The following is a 22,213-nucleotide window of genomic DNA, read 5'->3' as shown; positions in this document are numbered from 1 at the left end:
TGCCTAATGGACACAAGTAGTAAAGACTGAGGATTTACAGCTATTTCAAAAAGTTTTATAGAAATACCAGAATTATGAATATGAGGCTAAAGAAGTTACTTCAGTTACAAAGTTGTCCCTGGGGCCACATAGTTCTACAATTTCTGAGAATGTTATTGATACAGCAAATTTGTTGGCATTAATGTTGTTGGAAGTTTTCTTGACAGTGCTATATCCGACACCTGCAACTTTCAGTATGTAGTATTTCGAGGTGGTACTTTCTGTCTTCTCTGACTTAACCAATACAAGAGGTGTGCCCAGTCTTTCCCTACAAAAGTCTCAAAAAACCCCACTTTATTTAACAATTCAGATTGTTATCTTGATACATAGTTCTTACCATTAGTGCAGCTTCAGATAAATATTGTTCATGTTGCAAGGTACTGCAGAGTAAGTTACTGGGTACTTTGGGAGAACTCAAGCATCTCCTATTAGGTAAGCTAGTGCTTGAGAAACAACCTATCACTTTCATTAATTTAAGAGAGAAATGCAAACCGCAGCCAAACCTAATTAAGTACTATTCTCCATTGACTAAAACAAGAAGGTTTTGGTCTTTAAAAGAAAACTTTTCTATCAACAATACATTCTCAGGAAGCGAAGAAGCACTTCCTCTTCAATAAAACCATTATACACAGAAAAGAAGGGTAGATGGAGAAAGTATCAAGCTCAAATATTAGGAGTTTTATATATGATCACTTGAATAGCACAGATCAGCCAGAAACACTGCATTTTACAAGCAATTTCACAATTGCTTTTTTAATACTTAAAAACACAGCAACAGTCACTATTATTTATGAAGAGTGCAAAAAAAAGCACCCATGAATGTCTCAAAACTTCAGTAATATGACTTTTACTTTGCTCACACTTGCATTCCTAGTTCCTAGATTCCTCTCCCTCCTCTAAGATGGGCACAAAAGTATTTTCCAGTTCTGGTCCCAAAGAAGATTAGTTGAAGCCAACATCTCCTGCTGACATCCAACGGAGACTCCATAACACCACAGAAATCATCCACTTTTTTTTAAACTTTTCAGTTCGGATGTCTTGAAAGGACAGCATAATCACAGAAAAGTAAAAGTAAACAGTTTACAAAAAAAAATTAAAAATAAAAAAATCAGGATCTCAGTGCTTTGTTGTCTGTACTACCTATACTGAAATTCCTATAAATTGATATCGAATTGGTAAGAGACTCCTACAGGACATACAGCATGACCTCAGTTCTGCAGGTAGTCAAATATTCATAATCCAAGCAAGCCTAAAGTCTTCAGAGCACCACAAAAAGCAAGTTGTGTGATCCGGTTCAGCACACAGCCACACGCACAACTGTACCAGCCACAGATAACAGTGTGGCGAGAGTGTGGGAACCAGCAGTCTGGCACTAGGGAACTGCTCTATTTGCCATGAGAATCATCCACGTAGCCATGCAGAAAAGCTGCAGCAGGTAAGAATGAGCAGGGCAATACTTTAAGCTGACATAAAACCAAAACTACCTCTAAACAGCTAACACCAAGCTTGATTTACTGGGGGAGAGGGTAAATAGGGAATAAAGCCAGTGGGCTATAGAAAGCAGCCAAAACCCCATCAAGTTTGAAAAGCCTTTAGGCTAATTCAAAATATAATTTTCCAAAGCTGGGGGGGGGAAACTCAAAACCAAAGGATGAATGAGTTTGTGCTCTGCTACTCTGAAAGTTGGTTGTGCACAAACAAGATACAAACATCCTTCTGGCAAATGTATCAAATGAAGAGTATTCTGTAGTTGTTATAGGCTCAGAACACACAGGAGATGAAAACATCACCCCAGCAAGGAGCTGACGCTTGGATGCACTTTCCAGTTCCAGGCAAACTAGAACATACTAACGAAAAATGCAAGCGAAGGTCTCTAAAAATGGTCTTTTTAGGCAATTTTCTCCAACGACATGGTTATCCTGGCACTATTTGCTCCAAACAAGACAATTTAATACGGGCTGTACGGAGACAGGCCACACTGAGCTAAACAGAAGTGGCAGAAGGTTAGCTTCTTTAAAGATGGTCAAGGCGATCCTGAATGTAACAAGCTCACTTTGTAATATTTACTATAAAATGCAGTAACACTCTGAAATCACTGTTACAGAGAAGAAATTGCTCTGAAGAAATAGAGAACAGAGAGAAAGGGTTGTGAAGGTCTTCACTCTAGGCACTGTCTGGATTACGCGCTGCCCTACGAGTTACACAAGGTACATATCCTGCTTGCAGCGCCGTGAAACTGAAACAATTACAAATCCCTGTATACTCCAACGGGGCAAAAACCCCTACGAAGGGATTCTTTCCTATATGGGTTACTATTAATACTGAAAAAGGGATACAGACATCAATTTAGATATCAGTAGTATTACGGACTTCTAAGAAAGGAGACATGTAGGTGTATTCGTACCATCCTGTAATCTTACATACCTACAGTTAATAGCGAACAGATGTAAATAAGCCTTTTCTCTTCGGAAGGTCAAGGTCTCAACATAAGAAATAGGAAAACTTTAAATTTATTACTACAAAACATCTAATCCATTATTCTGTGATCAAAGACCACTTCCAAAGAGCCATCTAATACGTAATTGTGCAATTATAATAGTGCTTTCTTTTGTAAAGTTATACAATAAACAGGAATATCTTATCTGATAGCATGTAAAATTTACAAGTTCAGTATTTTCTGTTCTTGCATATAGAGGCAGAGAAAATCCTGGCAACATCAAGTTGAATAAAATATGACAGAAATATGTAAAGACCTTAGAAGTTTCAACAAATGCACTCACGCATTCAGGGATTCTCTACTTTAAACTTTTTAAATTTTAATTTGGATAGTGGAATTCTGTGGTTGAAACAGGACACCAAGATACTGAGCCAGAGTGACACACTCTACAGAGCAATTTACAGCAAAGTGGATACATCAGTTAGGACACTTGATCACTCCTTTACCACCTCAGAATAAATTAATCCACAGCCTTTAGAATTTCTTCTACTGAAAATTAGAAATGTTCCACTTTGACTTGGTTTTGAACTGTCACTTTAAAAACGGGTGCTGAACAGGGGTAAACAGGCCAAACTAACTGCCTCCATATGTTCTTTTACAGGCAAGAATCTCCATAATGCCACTTTTACTAATCTCACAGTTCCTGAATTTTTCTTGTGTGGTTGTGTGCCAAACATTCTGGCCAGAAAACATTAAGCTAGCTTAGATCATACTATAGAAACAGTCTCTACCACTAGGTTTCTTTAACAAGACAGGTTTTTAGGCTAAGTACTATCGGAAAGTTTGCCCAATGCACTGTTTGCCCATGAGAAACAAGATGAAACTTGCATATCTTTACAAATAAAAATCAGTTACTAAACTCCTGATGCTTGGTATGAACGCCAAAAATACAACTGCTCTCTTACTATTTGACTATATATATTCCCAGCTGGTGCAGGAATATATTTCAGTCCCAAAACAACAATGTGTCATGCCAAACCCAGCCAGAAAGGCAAGGTATGAAATTGTCAATAGTCATCACCTACAACGAACATGAGCTCTACCATTCTGAGCTTGGGACACCCTGTACGTACAGGAGCATCGACCAAAGCAAGTCTGAAGTACAACCCATCATATCCCACTAGTACAGATGGTTCCCAGGGTAACTAATCTGCTCTAATAAAATACACCTTCAAAATCCAGAATGGAGAAGAGGAAATTAAAATATGCATTAGGAAACTCAGGTCCACAATGCTTGCATAATAAACTGTATGTGTTGGCTCCGAAGACAGTTCACCTCTCACCTTGAGAGTTTGAGCTCCCTTGTCTGTAAAAGCATCTGTTAGCCAAGACCTTGCACAGTGTTTCAAAGATTTAGTCTTGTCCTTTGAGGGCAAGAGGATATAGTTTCTTTTCTATTCAGTTATTTTTAAAATAGCAGCAACATAAACTAAGTCATGAAGTTACAGCAAGCATGCTAAAATGCCCAAGTGCTCTTCCTTACAACAATTTGAGAAAACACTGTGGTGATACAGACAAAACTAAGTCACAGCTCCTGGAGCTGATTTCAGTACTAGTTCTGGAACACCAAAAAACCCCACCACATTTGATGCTCTCTTTAATGTAACTCAGCTAAGCCCTGGCTTTCTCCTGACATCTAAAGAAATGAGCTACTAACAGCAATTGAAATTCAAGTTCCTATTCCTTCGTGTCTCCTCTGGGAAAAAAAAAAAGTTATCTCACTAACTACAGTTACGCTTTTCTTTTTTCATTAAAGAAAAAGTTTTAAATGCAAATTCTGCTTGTTGATGGTGTGGTTTCAGGGTAGCTTTTTTTGATTTATGACCTTCCTTTGCAGTATGACACAACACTGAAATAGTGTTTTTCCTCACTGTTTAAATTGGAATATTATACTATTTGGGTAAGATTATTTGGAATATATAAGACTACTTGGAATAAGAGTAACATAGTAAGGAAAGTAAAATTTGTGAATCTAAATATACATATTTTAAACTACGTACGTGCTAGTTTAATATATCTGCAAATACTGCAGTCCATTAGTTAGCAAATGGTAGCAATTTTCTGCAGTGGGTACGATAACTGAGGATAGCAGTCAATTAATATGAATGGGTCATTCGAGTTCTCTACTTGTCGATTTAAACTGCTAATGAAAATAAGATGGTTTTAAGGGCAATTGATTCTGACATATTTCTTGGATTCTTTCCAAAATGATGCAATAATATTTGAAGTTATTATGCATTTAATAGTTATCTCTTCCATCTAAGTATTATACCCATCTCAATAAAGGAGTGCATGTTTCCATTGGTGTTGTAAATACTATTAAATTTATCTTTAAAATAACTTCCCTATTTTGGCTAAGATAAGAGGAAGTTACTGAACACTGCACATTTCCATACCATAGCTACAAAATAAAGCCACAAAGACAGGCAATAAAGCAGGATTTTTTAATATACTTGTTAAAAATTATGCTGCTTTTTTTAAAGGTAGACAGAGGCACAGGCAGTAGAGTTTCATTTTAATTTTCATGCATTTAGGGATTTTTCAAAATGCTACAGTAAAAAAACCATAAGAATTCAGTATGACATAACTGGAAATAATCACACAGAAATTATCACAAAATGATGTGGCCATCTATTCACAATACTTCATTCTACCCACAGCTTCATCAAGATGTTTCAAGATCAGAGAACAAAGCTTATCTTCTTTTTAAAGGCACACTATCGCTGGTATGTAAAACAGCACCAGCCTTCTTGGGCTAAGATATAACCTTCAAACATGGCATGCAGTAGAGACGAAAGACCAAAGTAAAGTCAAGCAGAACAAAGCAATTACCAAGGTGGAATTCTGCCAGCAGAGAGTTTTCCCTTCTGCCCTTCACACAACAATCTATTTGCAACTGAAACTGGATTCTTGATTCCTGAAAAGAAAAATTAGCAAAAAATGGGAACATTAAAATATTTTTCCACATAGCATTGTAGTGTTCATTTTGGCAATGGAAGTCAGCTTCCTTTAATTTCCAAGGCTTTGCCAATTAATGAAGAGACACCTTGTGGTGTTATGTTTTAACTTAAGAACAACTTTATCAGTTTTTCCTTCACATGTCCTATCAGTGGTGACAAGGCCTTTTAATCAACATCCCCCCCTCCCCATTTTTATTTTTTTTTAAAAGGAAAAAGAATTATATTAAAATATTAGGAGTGACCTCCTACCACAGAAATCTCAAATTAAATCTGTGGTATTCTACAGGCCAAAGATGGTTTACAAGCATTAATTTTTCAAGATGGAAAGAGCTTTCATTTGGATCTATCTGGCCAGAACAGGGATTATAGGATTCAGACTTAGCTTTCTCTCACTCCCTCATTTCCTCCTTGCCCATGGTTGGAAGGATACATTTTGTAACAAACAAGCCTTGAAACACTTAATTTTACTATTTATTTTAGATTTATATCTACATGAGGAAGTTATTACCACAGTTTAGAACTACTCTACGATAAAGAACAAAGCCTGAAACGTTGTCAGAAAAGCTATTCAATAGTAACAGTTAACACTGTTCAATGTACTGATGAGAAAACCTGAACAATCCCTACTTGGGACTGTATGCCTCTATTTTTTGCACTGAAAGCTAAAACTAGACAAAAAAGAGAAGCACATTAGTTCTCAGATTAAATAAATCCATATGCAAATGTATCTAACCGTATAACAGTATCACACAAAATAAATCCAAATGTAACTGATCATGTGGGAGAAATTATAATGAAAAAAAAATATCTGTGGTACACAGAAATTTTATGTCCCAAGCAAACAGCTTGACAGATGAGCAACTGCTCCCTTTCTCAAGAATACATGAGAGGCTTCAGTTTGGAGGCTAGCACCCTGCATAGCCTTCTCACACTATAAAGGAAACTTTGGTCCCTTAGGATCCTAATTTGACTAACTTAACTAAGAGACCAAAATATCAATTAGTCTTATGACTGATATGCCAGTAAGTTCTTTGAGGAGACAGAGAACAAAAACAAATACAAAGCTTAATTTAAATGCTTGTACTTTTTTTTATACATATATATAGTTGCATTTTATTAGAAAGTTATCATTCTATAAATCGATCTGAGCAAATTCACTCCCATTGTGAATACTGTATAGTATCATACGATTGTTCTGCATCAAAGGATTACCAGAAAACTAGTAAGACAATATGCTACACAAAGCAAATTAATACAAAACAGTGTTTCAGGTAGTAGGAATGCCTCCCTCTTTTTTTTTTTTTCTTTTAAAGGGGGCAGAATTTATTTAAACGGGGCAGTATTTACAATGACACCCCCCTCCAAAAAAGTAACAAAAAAGAACAAAATTGATCTTTGCACTTAAATCAGTAGTTAGCTTTATAATACATAGTTAACATACCACTCAGTGCTCCAACTGCTCCAAAATTTAATGACTTTCCATCCATTATACTGGCATCACATTCTATCTCACCCAGAAGGTTTAGGTTAGACCCCAATCCTGCATTTGTAAAAGGAGAATCCTAAAAATAAGAACAAAACACTATAAGGCCACATCTGTAACAGACTAGATCAAAACCTATGTATAACTATCCGATGACACCAACCTTGGTACAGTGCACTTTCTTATTCTAGTAGTTTCATCTTCCACGACAAAAATAACAGCAATTTGACCTGGGCATCTCAAATTACTACAATGGCTACTTTATACCCTCTAGAGGGTGTGACAGATCTCAAGTGTAATAATGCGCTAATATAAAAACCAATCACCCAAAAATTTATTATCATTTACATGCAAGCAAAAGCCTTAGAACACAAGTGAAAACCTCTCCCTCCCCCAAAATACACACTTCATTTGGTCCCTAACCCATCAAGTAACGTTTCAGTAACATCTAATGATCACTGCACAGATCAGTCTACCTTTGAAACTCTTAAGTATGACACAACAGCAAAACAGAACTGTACCTTCCCTTAACATTCTAAGCTATGATTGCAGCTCTGCATGCAGAAATAAAGAATCGGCATCAGTAACAATTCACTTCATAAAATTTCTATTTGATCATTAGCATAAGGACAGTCATAACTGTGGTCTGGAAGTTTCTTGAATAAAAACCAAGCCATATTTCATAGAAAGTACGGAACAACATTTAATAAACTAATGAAAAACCTAACTCCTCTTTTATTAGCACCTTCTGTGGCTTTTTGCAAACTCAAGGTTCTCAAACAGGGAGCTTTGCATGCTAGAATTAAAAACACCCATTTCATCAGTGCATCCCCATGACTTTAAAACCACAAAATTTCAAAGTAGCATAGTTCAGGAGTCTCACTGCCAGCTCAATATAATCCCCTTTCTAGATGCAAGCACAAAACGAGTACAGGATAAAGGAAGATAACAGCACAGCACAGCCGAACAGTAACATTTCAGAGATGCTGCATGCTTTCAGGGTTTTGTATCTGTTTTTATTACAACAGCATAACAACCTGATGCGACAAAGAAAAATGGTTGTCTAGACCACATGTGAAAACATCAATGAAATCAGATGGTCATACTTTTACAATACACATAAAGCTGAATCATGAAACAAATCTACTGGAAACAGCTCAAAGTTCTGTCTCAAATGTTCAGTGAACTGGTTCTTTTTTGTACATACTAATTTGTAATGAATACAAGGAAACGAAAGAGAGAGAACACAGAAATGAAAAATAAATTTTATGTAAGTCAGTTAGCTTTTGTTAACTTTCAAATGAGCAAGTAGTGAGTAAATTCAAAACCTCTTTTGAAAGATGTTGATTCTAATTTACAGAGATATTTAAAGCATTCTTAGTATGAGTCACCAAAATGCTATCTTCCTGAAGAACCATGAATACATAATACATGATTAATACATAATCATGAAACAGACTGTAATCTCTGCGTTCATTTTATACTACTTATCTTTAATTTCTGCTTCTTCCTTCTGCATCCAAGAGATAGCACAAGATTTTATCCCATTTTAACCCATCCTATTTTATCCCACACCACAACACGTCTTCAAATTCAGTGTGTATATTCATTGTGGTGTTCATTTTGTCAGCTATGCCTCATAGCAAATAAGTAAATTTGAAAAGATTTTAGGATAATGAAACATTTGCAGTTTAGTGCACAAGGAATAACTTTCCCTGGAAGGGGGAAGGAGAGGCAATATAATTAAAAAAAGGGCTACCAAAATGATGGCCATGAGAAGGTGGAAGAGTGCAGAGCAGCTGCTGGCTTTACCAACTTCATTGCTGCCCAGGCTCTACAAGTAGAAAGAAAATTAAGTTGGTGAAGTTTAGAACAAAAGGAGCAGAGAAGTGATGGAAGTAATCCGAACACAAACAGTGAAGGGTACTTTGAGAACAAAGTAAAAACAGGAATGCTTTAGGATGAACAATGCTTACTCCTAGTACTGTCCAAATTCTTTACCCATGGGTAATCAAAGTGCAAGCCTGGAGACAAATTTCTAATGTTCTGCTCCAAAAATATTTGCGCAGTGCACTATACTCAAAGGCATTAGTAAAGAGGAAGAACTTTATGCTCTACAGATCTGTCACTGCCACAGAGCAAAGACAGTTATTATCTTAAAAGCAGATGTCATGGCCAAATAAAGAGAGTAAGAAGTCCTAGTAACGCTGTCCAGAATCCTTCTGCAGACAAGAGACAAAGCTCCCTACCATCAGATAAACATAATAATCCAAAGGGTAGGAAAAAAAATACAGGATACAGAGTGGCACTAGTTCACTTTATTTCTAAAAATATAGATGTGCTTGACGCTTTGGCATAGCACCTTCGACTGTACAACATCGAGGAGGCACCAAGAGACAACTCATGCAGAGGACCTCAAGACACAGGGAATGCCACCTGTTTCTCCCTACAGAACATTTATCAGAATACTACAGAATACTGGATAAATAAGAACTCTACACCAACAAAATTGTAGATGTTGTTTTGGTGGCTACTTAGCTTTACAATCAGATTGCACTCAATTAAGAAGATGGTATCAGAGTTGCCAAGAGTAAGATGGTCTACTTTAACTTCACAGATCGGAAAGGTAATCTGTTAACAGCTTTAGACAGTGCAGGAACTGGGTGTGAATGCATGGAATTTCTGATACCTACCTGAGTGTCTCTGAGATGAGATATAAAGCCTTTGAAATGAGGCTTTTATAAAGGTAAAAACCTTTATAAAAAATGGAAACAGAAATTCACACCTACTTTATGAATAGGCAAGGACATGAAATACACCATGTAAATACACCTCTTTTTGAAAACATGAATCTCTGCAAAGTCTGACCAAAAGATTTCAAGACTCTGATAAACAAATGGAGGAACACAACTTACGAAAATTATGGTGTATTTTGAAATGAAAATAAAAAACCTTCAAGGAATGTGGAAACATCATTAAAACAGAAGCAGGCATGCCTTCAAAGGGGGAAGAAAATAAACTGAGCTAAGTGAAGCAGTCTCTTCATACACTCAGACAGAAAAATGCAGTACTGCAAGAACTACACGACTACCATAGGATGGGGAAGAACTCAATCAAAGCAGGTACCCAAGAAGAGGGAGGAAAGGAAGGAAGGGAAAGGAGGAAAAGGTTTACAATACAGAAGGTATCTTCAGGAATATACTTTTATTTAAAAACACAAGCAGAGATCAGCCTTTGTATTTCTAAGGAGACTGAAAAAAGATAAGAAAGCAAACCAAGCATGAGCTTTGCATGTTAACAGCAAGCCCTACTACCATAGAAAAGTAAAAAAAGAAGACGGAAAAGACAAACAAATGGCTATTCAAAGCATTTTAACAAAGCATAAGCTTTCAATTATGTGAAAAATACTAGACTACCTGGCAATTACTCCACCACTGAAGTATCTCTAACTTACAACATAAACCTGTAGCAAAGGAGATAATACGAAGCTTTAAGATGTGAAACAAGAATTTCATTTTCCCAAGTTAGCCCATCTTGTAAAAACTTTCAAGCTACCAAGGCTATAATTTTTATTTTTAGAATCCTTTTTACTTCAAGATGTATTTATAAATGTTCTGACAGCAAACACAGGCATGCTGAAGTTTCTAGCTGTGGTCAAAGTTGGAACGCTTGGAGAAGTTACTCAACACTATAACACTAATAGTCCTGAATTACATCTAGGCAAATAGTTAAAATGCTCTATTTTCAACATGCGTTAAAGAACATTCCATCCATCTTTGATACAGTTTTGGCCATGGTTTACTTGCAACTTCTTTTAAAAGGGATTCAAAGTCTACAGGCATTTCTTTTTACACACTGTAATTTTAAAATTTATTTTTCTGAGGGAATTAAGTGACAAGAAGTAATAGTCTACAGGGATGAGTCATGTCCCTTTCAATTAAACCAGCTAAAATGTTTTTAAAGAACACTTTTGTCACAGATGACTATTAGCTACTCTGCTGCAAAGCATCATAGTATTGCTTTTGACTAGAATTAACAACTTCCAGTTCATTACCCATTAAAAGTTCATCTATGGTGACTGCCTCAACACAACAAGGCTGCTGGCATTGTGTTTTCTTCTTTAAAGAGAAGTCCCTGGGACTAAGATCGTATCTTAATTACTATAAAGTTAATAAATGAACAAAACCAAAGAAAAAATGATTCAACAAGAAACAAGTTTTTTCACTGCATAATTTTGCTGACTGCCACACAAACCCACCGCTTGAGTATACCAACAGGTTCAAAATATCCTTTGCATTGATCCACAACAACAAAAAACACAAAGTGAGCAATTTCAGTAGCAAGGAGATCAAAACCCAAAACATAACATCTGCTTCCCCATCAATCATATTAATTTCCAATTTAAATACTGTTCATAAAAAAACATTCTAATGAAGTCAGATCAAAGAAACAAGTGATCTATACAGAGTGTTAATAAACTTACACTAAACTTAGAAAAAGTTTGAAATCTTCATCATTCTTCACAACAAACTTATGTTCTCATCGTCAGTACCTGAACAGTAGACTTTCTGAAGGGCTCTATAGTCAAAGAAAAGCTTGGGATCATACATTGTTCTCAGAGCCAGCCATCAAGGCAATCAGCACGTGGTTTTGTTGAAAACCACAAGTTTCAAGGGGGAGAGGGGGTGTGGAGGGGGACCTCCTCCCCCAAAAAAAGCTGCCCAAATCCAGTTATGTTTCAAGAGAAAAAACAGACTTCATATGGTGGTTGATAGCAAGAATGCAAAAAGAAATGGTACTGCGATCATGTCTTTGTAGAAGCATACAGTACACATGATGAGTCTTACAAAGCACTTTGTCCAGACCCATTTTATTTCCAAAAGCTGAAAGAGGTAACATGTTCATTTGTTTCTCTGCAATGACAGAGTTCACAAACTGGAAAACATAACTGCATTTAATCAACTTATCAAATACAGCTGATGCTTACAAAGACCGGCAGAGTTATTTTAACAGTATTCCGGGTCAGCTGCTCTTGTTAAGTTTGCAAAAGAAATCTACCCTTTCTCTAGTTAACTATTAGGATTATTATCACAGAACACTATTTCACTTGAGATTCATATAGTCCCACAATGAAAGGTTGTTCCTTCTCCATTTAGAGCCTGCAAAAATAAAACAAAAAACAGACAGCATACCACAAGCAAACTGTCAGCTTGCTCATAAAAGATCAAGAGCAAGTCTTGCGCCTCAACAAGTCTTTGAAGTGATGCCTCTTGGATTAGCTGAAATTCTGTGTAACAGGAGTTGTGTAATTGAGCAGAACTGAGGAAAAAAAATCATCTTGTGACACTGCCACAAAAAGATACTTGTGCCTTGCAAAGACTATAGATTTTTGGAAAACTGCATTAATAATCCTAGAGAACTGTAGAAGTGATTAAATATTTCAGATAAACTCAGAGCAATGTGTTCTATAGCAAGCAAAATATCAAGAACTTACAAAAAGTACTCCACAATGGAATCCGTTATCACGTTATACAAACTTTTGTTGTTCTGCATCTTAATCTGTATTACAGTAACACATGTAAACATTGTTTTCATACAGATTTTCGCTACGTATTTGCCAGCTCAAAATGCTAAAGTACTTTATGAAAAGTCACTATTTTTTTCTGCATAAACCAAAGGGCAGTGATAGCTCATTACAGAGACAGTCAACATACAAACCTACATTTTCACTTCCAGAATTTTGTAATTGATGAGAAAATATATTCTGTTTGCTTTGTTGACTTGTCACATACAGTTTCTGTTTTCCATACAGCAATAAGGAAAACATCATACTGAAGATACATCATACTGAAGATGCAGCTCCAGAAATGACAGAGATGTCTGGAGATGGTGTTCCGAACGAGATACGAGTAGATACAAACCTTTCAACATTTTGAAAGCTGATAGCCTAACACTTTCAAATTTCTCATACTGGATCAAAAAAACTGCCACTGCAAACCACACTATTTTCTGTTTTGAGTATACCTTTTTTTTTTTCCCCTCAATGTAACTACTTAGCTACATACTTTAATTTAAAAGAAACCTATATCCCAAACCCAGTATTCTTTATCCCAGTAACAGAAAGAACAACCCACAATTAAGAGGTTATATAAATCACTTAATGAATAAATGAAAGCCAGAAGTTACATTAGTGACAGCACTACAACCTGAATAAAATAGTATTTAATCTTAAAAAAAGGAAAAACAAAAAAAAATAGGTTTTGTGCAACAGTACGCATAAAAATACTACCTAAGACAATTATAAAACCAGAAAGTGGAATGATGGCAGGCATCACCAGAATAGTAGCAAGACAGATGAGGAGAAAAAGGTTGCTGATTGGAGTAATTTCATAAAAAGGTTTAATTTCATCTTAAAGCTGTAACTTCTTCCATAGATGCAACTTCTGAGTGTTTAACAAAAGTCTCTTGGGGATAATAAAAACAGAAAATATATTTACCCCAGGCACAACTGCAAAGAGATCTATAGCTGTTAAGCTTCTTAAAATATGTTTTCTTCTGTGTACCTCAGGAACAGGATAAAAAACACAACATAAAGTGGATAGGTTTTTTCCCACTGAGGAGGGAACTGACACACTAAACAATCTTGTGGAGTAACAGCAGCCTCAGTTAGTTTATGGAAGTGCATTATACATAATTCCATTAGAGAGAGATACACATTAGAATACAGAAACAAAAGGTAAGATAACAGATGAAAGCATATTTGAACACTTCAGTGGAGACCAAAAAGTACTGTTTAAAGCCTAGAAGCCTGCCAAGTTCAAAGTATGACTGAAGTCTTGGCTCCTAGTCAGCATGTCTAACACGTATTAAAGTATGTACTGCCTGCCTGATGCTAACTCTATCTTAACACTTTCCCAACATACGTGTAAGCAAATCCACTGCTAATCCTCTCAGAATACTACCATAAATTCTAAATCCAGGAAATTATTTTTCTAGCACAACACTTACCTTGCCTTCCTTCTTTCCTAAGAAAGTGGGAGAGGAAGAAGCACTTACTCCTTACAGGAGAAGAGGAATACCTGTTTCAATCATTACTGCCACGAGGGATTAGTGGACCCGGGACAATGACCAAACTGCCTCATTTATATCCCAGAAATTCTTTTAGCTTTACTCTCTTCTACACTATTTCATAGGGACCGTTCACTAAAGTCAGATGCTGTAAAAATTTCACCACTCCCAAAAGACACTTTTCCAAAAAACCTCACAAACAGCTGCTCATCTCCTTATGATTAGCGAGATTTCCTATCTTAACAAGTACCATTTTGAAATAAAAGCATTACTTGTCCTATTCTTCTACACACAGTTTGTCATAAATATCAGAAAAAAGCACTATCTTACACTGAAGCCACATTTCTCTGAACAGCCCGCTTCTAGTCTTTTATCCTATCAGAGACCATAGGGAAACAAAGGAAAAAATGTAAGAAAAAAAGCCTTTGGGAACCACATTGATTTAAGTGCATAGCAAAAGTATGTTGTGGGACAACGAACTTAAAACTCCTACACCACTTTCATAGAGTACTTTAATTGGATGGAGAGACAAACAGCCTTAAATTTATGCAATTGCTTCTGTAGAATTATCCCACTTTTGTAGAGTTATCCCAAAGAACTGAAAAAGGTATGAATAACACAACCCAAGAAAGCATGCTCAGAGACAGTTACCTGAATATAATTACACGAGAGTGTTAATAGAACTACTAAAGACTAACTATATCTACATTCTTGGGATCATAATTTCAAGAAATGAAACATAACTAAGTGTGAGATATTAATGCAAACAAAAGGAATGAGGGCTTATCCTAGAATTTCTAGTTAACATATGTGACCAGTAGCCTGATTTTTTTCCCTGTGTAAGAAGCAGAGCCAGTGTGGTCCACCTGTAGCGTGGTAAGTCAGAAATAAAGTTCCCTACAAAGTGTTTGATAAGTCTTTAATCACAGTATTTATTCTTGAAGGTTAAAAACGATCTGATAAGGCATACCTAAGATGACAACCAACTTGCACCAACTAGATAACTTTTACTCAGTTTGAATTTTTAGAAGGTCTTTAAACAGATTTACTCCAAAATACAGTGGAAAAGCAAAAGATAAAATTAGTTATCTGTGCAGACACGGAAACTATGCTAAGTATAAGAGACAAAAATGGAAATCTCAGTAGATTTGCCATTTGAATTAATACCTTGCTACAGAAAAATCTAGCAATGTACTTGAGAGACATATTTGCTACTAGTCTGAAATTCATACCTCTAATTCTATAAGTGCTGCAGTCACTGCATCTGTTGCAAGAGCACCAGCCTGTAGCTTTTCAATTGCCTGTAAAACAGAATTTTTAGTTAATGTTTAGGAAATTCTAATATTCCATGACTAGTTTTCCTAGTGTCGTACAAAAGAAAATCTTCACCAAATTAGCTTAAAACCTAAGAGGACATAAAAACAAGAGGCACTGGAAATAGTCAGTATGCACCATGCAAGGGTAGATCTGAAGGCATGATTCTACCACTCAAACATTGCAAAACACTGCATTTAGTAGCAGATTCCTGCATGGTCAAATTTATAGCAAAATAAATTCTTATACTTGATGTCCTCAAACAGTTAATGTTTCAGTCAAGAAGTTTCTAATTTTCTTTCCAAGATGCAACAAAAATCCCTAGTACCACATATAGCAATTGTCATGAAACTGAACCAGAATCTACAAGTAAGCTCATCTAAAAGCCAACACACGAAAACAAATCAAGCAAGACAAAGTTACCTTATATATGCATGCAAAAATGAACTTCTAGAGCCTAATATTATCTCTTAGATCCATAGTGGACAAGACCTTATAGTCAAGCACTCTCAGGGAACCCCAGAAAACAACTATGGCTGCATCTTCAGTTGCAAGACAAACCTGAGACTTGTTTGTACAAGTTATTTATGTTGGCTACCTAGCTTAAGGAACCAAATGGAATCACAAATTAGGCTTAAATTCAACAGCAAACAACCTTTTCTCCACATAATTAGCTGGAAAATTAGTATCATCAGGGCTAATGCACAACTTTAATGAAGCTAGTGTTAAGTCTGGATGATTTTTGAAGCTTCTCATTACAAAATTAGATCAGTATTAGAACTGAGCAAGAGAACTGTAAGATGAAGTGATAATTATCAGAGCCCAACTCTGAGATTCTTCTAAAAAGCCTGCCAAGCTCCCCAGCTCATTCTCCCTGGAGAAAGCAAAAGGCATTAGAAATTTTGGAGAGAGGTCTTCCAGCATCTCATTCAACACTTAGTAGATCGGACTTGCCAGTTCCAAAGCTAAGTTCCTGGAGGACATTAAAAAAAAAAAAAAATTAACTTCCATGGAAATGAAAGTCTTGCCATTTTCCAGCTTTGGGAAAGAGAGTTTTGATTTTTTTGTTCTGTTTTTTTTTTTTTTCCTGCTTCTACCTCCCCTTCTATTAAGAAGAACTATCAAGAAGAAAAGAATTCTAGAAATGCCTGTATTCACAGAGCAATCTGGATGCTAGAGTTTAAGTAAATTCCAAAAAGAGTGGACATTGATGAAAGAAATTTAGCTCCAGAAATCCCAGAGCCTCGAGAACAGTACAGGAAGCTGTAGGAATACTCCGTGTAGGAACCACTGTGAACTTCTCCTGTTCCTTTGGCGTCTGCTGTTTGCTGCCACAGATGAGAATGCTGCTGCACCTCGCGGCAACGCACTCTATTGACTCTGTATCATATTAACTGTTGCTGCTCCATTTCTCTTCTAGAAATGCATACAGCCGAAGTAGCTAAACCCAGATATGCCCATTCATACTGAAGGAATAGTGCTACCGAATATATTTCTTGTATACCCACTGCAAGACTCTGTAACTGGTAAGACATACCTTCTGACAGGCTCTTTTGCACACATGCTTGTATTCTTTAGCTTTGGATTCGGAATGATAACCTGCACCTACAATTAAGGCAAAAGGAAAAAAGATTATACTATCTGTCAAACTACAGACTATAGTTCACATAAAGAATTAAGATACAGACAGATACAGCCTGGATTATTTCATTTTTGTATCAATTATTAACAATTTATATGCATTCCAGCATTGATTCAAATACACTCAGTAAAATATAGGACACAGAGCATACATGCAGAAGCATACAGGTATAAATCTCAGCATCATACAATCTCTTCCTATAAACACTGTCCAAGACATTCCAGTTTTGCATATTCTTGGAGGATTTCCAGCATAGCTCTTTTATTTATTGTCTGTTATTAGGTAAAAACCTTGCCAAACTTCAATTTTCCTTTTACAACTGATTTGCAAGCTGGCAATTACCATTCTGTTCATTTTCTCACATTTATGCTGCATTTTTAGAGGTCATTACTTCTGCTTTAGAATCAGGAAAGTTCCTTGAAATAAAGGTCATACAATTTTTCTCATCATCTTTTTCGTTTTCAGTCTTTATGTCTATCCCATTGCGTCTAACCATTTTGCCCTGTTTTGTAGCCACTGCCTCCTACTTCCATACCTGAAAAATTTATCAATGCCCGCTATTCGACTAAATGCAGCATCAGAAAAATAACAGACAAGACTAGCACACTAATATTTAAATTCCACTTCCGTCTTCCTGTTTTTTGAACTTGAAAAAATATGCATGTATTTATCTCTACTTACCTTTCCTCACCTTTAGAAATGTTAGCTTTGAGAAACTCTAATAAAATAAGTTTTAACACTACTAGTGAAAGAAAAAGAATTTTAAAGTAACTCAGTAAAGGACAAGATATTGAACAATTTATTTGCTCTTAAAATAGAATACCAGGGTCATCAAGTATCAACCCAGAATTGCTTCTTTGAGGTTTCTGTTGGCTTTTTTTACCTTAAGGATTTTATAAACCAAGTAGCATGTTGGTTTTTCAAATATTTTAGGTGCCACCAGGCTACTTTGCTCAATTTCACCTCATGTCATCACACATATGCTAAAAACAAATATATAGCCAGATATAAGCATTGCTAATATTTTCCAGGTTAATAGTAATTAAGAAAGAACCTATTAGAAAAGAATTCATGAGCGAGACACACATAACATCATTTTTGTATCACATCTGAGTAGCTGACCTCTTCATTACATGTGGAAAGAATAAATAGTAATACACTTAAATGCGAACAAGATCAAAAAAACTAGACTTGGAGGAAAACTTTGAAAAGGGTAAAAAAAGTGAAGTTCTGCAACAAACAGCCTGAGGAGGGTTCAAAAAGTCTTAATTAGACTGTCCGTTGGAAAAGTTAGACAAGAAACCGTCACTCATGACACAGCTATGCTTGATTCTTCTGTAGGGTAAAGAAATAGACAGAAAGATCTCTCACATTTTATTTCCCAAATATGTATATGTATATAAAATGTATATGCACTATTTCCATTCTAGCCATTACGCTTCTGCATCTTACCTGCATGGACAAGCACAAATCCCACTCGTTTCCCTCTTTGGGTTTGCTTTGTTTCGGGCTCTTTGACCACTACTTTTACAGCTGTAACCTGAGATGATTTGGAAGGTAACACTTCTACTGAACTTATCCCCTTCTCCATGATCATACATTAGGATCACCATCTTCTACTGGAAAAGAGCATCCTTCCATTCAAAAATAAACTCTGGAGAGGAATCATCCTAAAACCAAATGACATGCATACATTAGATACTGATTTCAAGAGATTAATGTCATACAAATAACTTCAGAAAGAAGTTTTGGAAGAGAGGTTTGGAACAAGGAGAGTATGCCTCTCGAAGGAACAGCTTCTAAGTTCTGCCTCTTCCCTAGCTAACAGTATTAATGAGACTTAAAATAACCAAAGTCCATGTTACAAGTTGAAAGAAGCCTTTTAGTTATGACTTAACTTGAACCTAATAATCTTCCTAGGCACAGTAAGGAATCCTTGATCTAAGGATTGCCCTTGACTCAGAGAAAGCTGCTTTCCATGGTCTCCTTTTATATAACTGTACAACTTATTTCTCCATGCATCATGCCGAACTAGTTCTTAATGGGATGATGTTCCACAGCCACAATCTTTACGTCTTAAAAGCCTCATTCCCTGCTTGCGTAGAGAGTCCTAAGCAACACTGTAGCAATGCTGGCAAAAGCTTAAAGACAGTATATACCGTTGCATGGCAGAATCTCCTGTCCTTAGATCACATATTGGCAACTGCCTGCGTGATTTTGTGTCTACATTTTTTTTTCATCCCTTATCCTTATTACTCTCCATTAATTTGCAGGGGTGAAGAAAAAAAGAATTATTTTTTTTTATGGCATAGTATTTCTAAAAAAAGACCAAATAAGGCAAATAGAACAGTGAAAGTACGTTTCGCTAGATAAGGTTAAGGATAGCTACCATGATTATTAGTGAACCACAACATGCTTAAGTCAATTTCAAATAATTTCGTAACCCTATTTGGTTTTGATCTTAACCCTTAAGATGTTTATAGACTTTAACGTTTACAGAAAGTTCATGGAAAAAACTGTCAATATTTTCTGGTATACAAAATAAAAAAGCTCTTGTACTCTTAAAGTACAAAACAATGTATTTTTCAGGAGTCAGAAAACAAATTCACTGTGTTACTGCTCCTCTTATCCACAGCCTAATACATGTTAATCCTGACACAATACCATTTCTCTAGTTCAGCACGTAAAATTAAAACCAGAGACATTCTACACGTTGAATTAATTCAGGAAGTGAACAAGCATACAGCTTTAAAGCACGAATGGAGAGCAACCCTGTAAGGTATTAGGATATTCTAATATATAAATATCACTCCTACTACCTTGAAAGGGACTACTTGTAACCTAAGAATACTAGTAAGTGAATAGAAGTGAAAAAAATGAGATGTTTAATACATGGGATTTAAACCACAGATTTTGCAAATGCTATATGGCTCGCTCCAGTAATTAAACACCACTCCACTTAAACAACCAAAACAATGCAAATTATGTTTAGTGAGATTCAGCACTGGCACAGAACTAACTTGCTGGTTTACCACAACCATCTTTTCAATAATGAAAATTAGGACAGCTTTCTAGGAAGTTTTATTTTCCACTCATTTGTTCTTCAATGCTAAACATATATTGGTATCTTCATATGTTTGTAAATTTAGATTTTAAAATTAAATATTAATTTATTAATATTATTATTATAAATACATATATTTCTACAGAATGAAAGACCACTGCAATACACAGGCTCTACAGAGAGGAAGAGCATTGATGGACTACATCCAATTGTAACGGTCTCCTGCATAAACTTCAGAGCTAAAATTAAAGCCCTAATCATTGCATTTACTTCCTTTTTGCTAATTAAGAAAGCTCCAGCAGCAATTGGTGCAGGCAGTAAGCTGAAACGCAGTCTGTTTGCTACGAACTCTGCTTTCCTGCATCTTACTACACCACACACAATGTCATTACAGCAACAGAGGCATGACAAAGACTTTAGTAAAATGACAGAGGAGCAAGTAGAGAGCCTATATTCCTGCAGAAATGGAAGAAATAGCATGGTGAGAGGGAAAGTAATAACGATAGTAGTTAAATCATTTTTGAAAATGAAGATACGGATGCTACTTAAAGCCTAACTAATAGCATAACTCCAGACTGAAAACCCTAAGTAGGCCTTTACATACACTTAGGTCTGAGGATGCATTTCTTTATACCAGATAACGTACAGGCAACTTTCTTCAGTTTGTAACGCTTCCTCCACATCAACTCAATTTTGTCAAACCCTTTCCATCTCAAACCATTCTTCAAGGCCTTTCAGATTTCATTCAAAAACCTGCTACTTCCACTTTGTAAGCTCCCGTTGGAGCCAACCTTTCCCCTTCTAGCTTCTTCTAGGATTTACCTGTTCTCTTTCCTGGCTGTCACAGATTCATCACTTCCGATCTCATCCCTCCTTGTTACACAGTTCACTGTTCTACATTTGTACAGCTATAGAAACGGTGGAGGAATATACTCTAGTTTGACTCCTGCGGAACACGAACCATAATGATTTTACCAAAACAGCCCAAAGCACTTATTGCGCTGCAAAAGTAACGCTGAAATCCTACGCAGGCACTCAGAAAAACGTAAATAATTTGAGCGTCACACCCAATGCAGAAAGAGGTGCTCAGTCTTTCAGCGCACTTGCCGTAGACTCTACGGCTATTTTATCAGCTAAGAGGTGACCCTCCCCAGCCCCCTCCCCAAATTCAAACCTCTGCCTATTGCTCACCACACAGAAAGCAGCTCTGCAGAGCAAACACGTACAAACACGGCAGAGGGATGAAGGAAGGAAGAGGTGTAGGCACCGCTGCCTCCGTCCCAATACTGACAATATGGAAGAGCTTGGTTTTAAGAGCTTTTGGGTTGTACAGTCAGAGTCCTGGGGGGGTGGGGGGGGGGGTGGTGGTGACGGACGAAGAGCAACAGGGCGAGAGGAAAGCGCTGAACCAGCCCCGGGAGCCAGCAGCCCAGCCCCGCGAGGGAACGCTGCGACAGCCGAGGGACAGGGCAGCCACCGAGAAGCTGACGAGGAAACGAGTAACCGGCAGCCGCGAAACAGAAGTAGGACAGAAACTTTTATTCGGGGGAAAAAAAAAATCCGCGGCGAGACCGGCCGCTGCCGCCTCACCGAAGCCCCCCGGGGAGGGCCGGGCGGCCCCCGGCTAGCACGGCGGCAGAAACCCGGCGGAAGGGGCCGGGGCGGCCGCAGGGCGGGAAGGAGGAGAGGCAGCCCGGAGCACCCTCAGCCCCGTTATCCTCTCAGGGAGGCAACGGCCGCCGCCGGACCCCGCCAGCCCCGGAGACGCCCGGGGGGGGGGGGCACCGCACCCCCTCCGGGAGGTGGGGCCAGAGCGGCGGGGGTGACGTCACCCAGGGGAGCCCCCGCCGGCGGCGCGCGGACGGCTCGAGCCCGCGCGGCCGCCTCGCGGCACGGCCGTTACGCCCTACCACCGCCCGCGGTAGCCCCGAGGGAGAAATAAGCGAGCGCGGGGAGGTGTTAGAGGACAGGCCGGGCAGAGGCGGGGATCGGCGGGCTAAGGCGGGGCAGGGCGGAACCAGGCACGAAGCACTCACCCTCCACCGCCGCCAGCCTCGCGCACACCCGGAACCGTCCGCCCGCCCGTTGCCTCGGTGAGCATGAGGCGTCCCGCCCGCCGCCTCCCTCCGATTGGACGAGGCGAGCC

At 37.7% G+C, this 22,213-nt stretch overlaps 1 protein-coding gene across 1 annotated transcript in view; it reads right to left on the bottom strand.

Annotated features, from left to right (window-relative positions):
• TASP1 (taspase 1) overlaps nt 1–22,213 on the bottom strand; it is an 88,548-nt gene extending 66,335 nt beyond the window's left edge. The window contains 6 exon segments of the mRNA XM_054821569.1: nt 5,369–5,453; nt 6,938–7,058; nt 15,280–15,348; nt 16,899–16,966; nt 18,456–18,673; nt 22,104–22,213. Coding sequence (XP_054677544.1) covers nt 5,369–5,453; nt 6,938–7,058; nt 15,280–15,348; nt 16,899–16,966; nt 18,456–18,600 — 488 coding nt within the window. The 5' untranslated portion in view covers nt 18,601–18,673; nt 22,104–22,213.

The sequence above is a fragment of the Grus americana genome, chromosome 3 (genome assembly GCF_028858705.1).
Source record: "Grus americana isolate bGruAme1 chromosome 3, bGruAme1.mat, whole genome shotgun sequence".
Classification (NCBI taxonomy): domain Eukaryota; kingdom Metazoa; phylum Chordata; class Aves; order Gruiformes; family Gruidae; genus Grus; species Grus americana.
The sequence above is the reverse complement of the archived record's forward strand: the minus strand, read 5'-3'. Positions and strand labels throughout refer to the sequence as shown.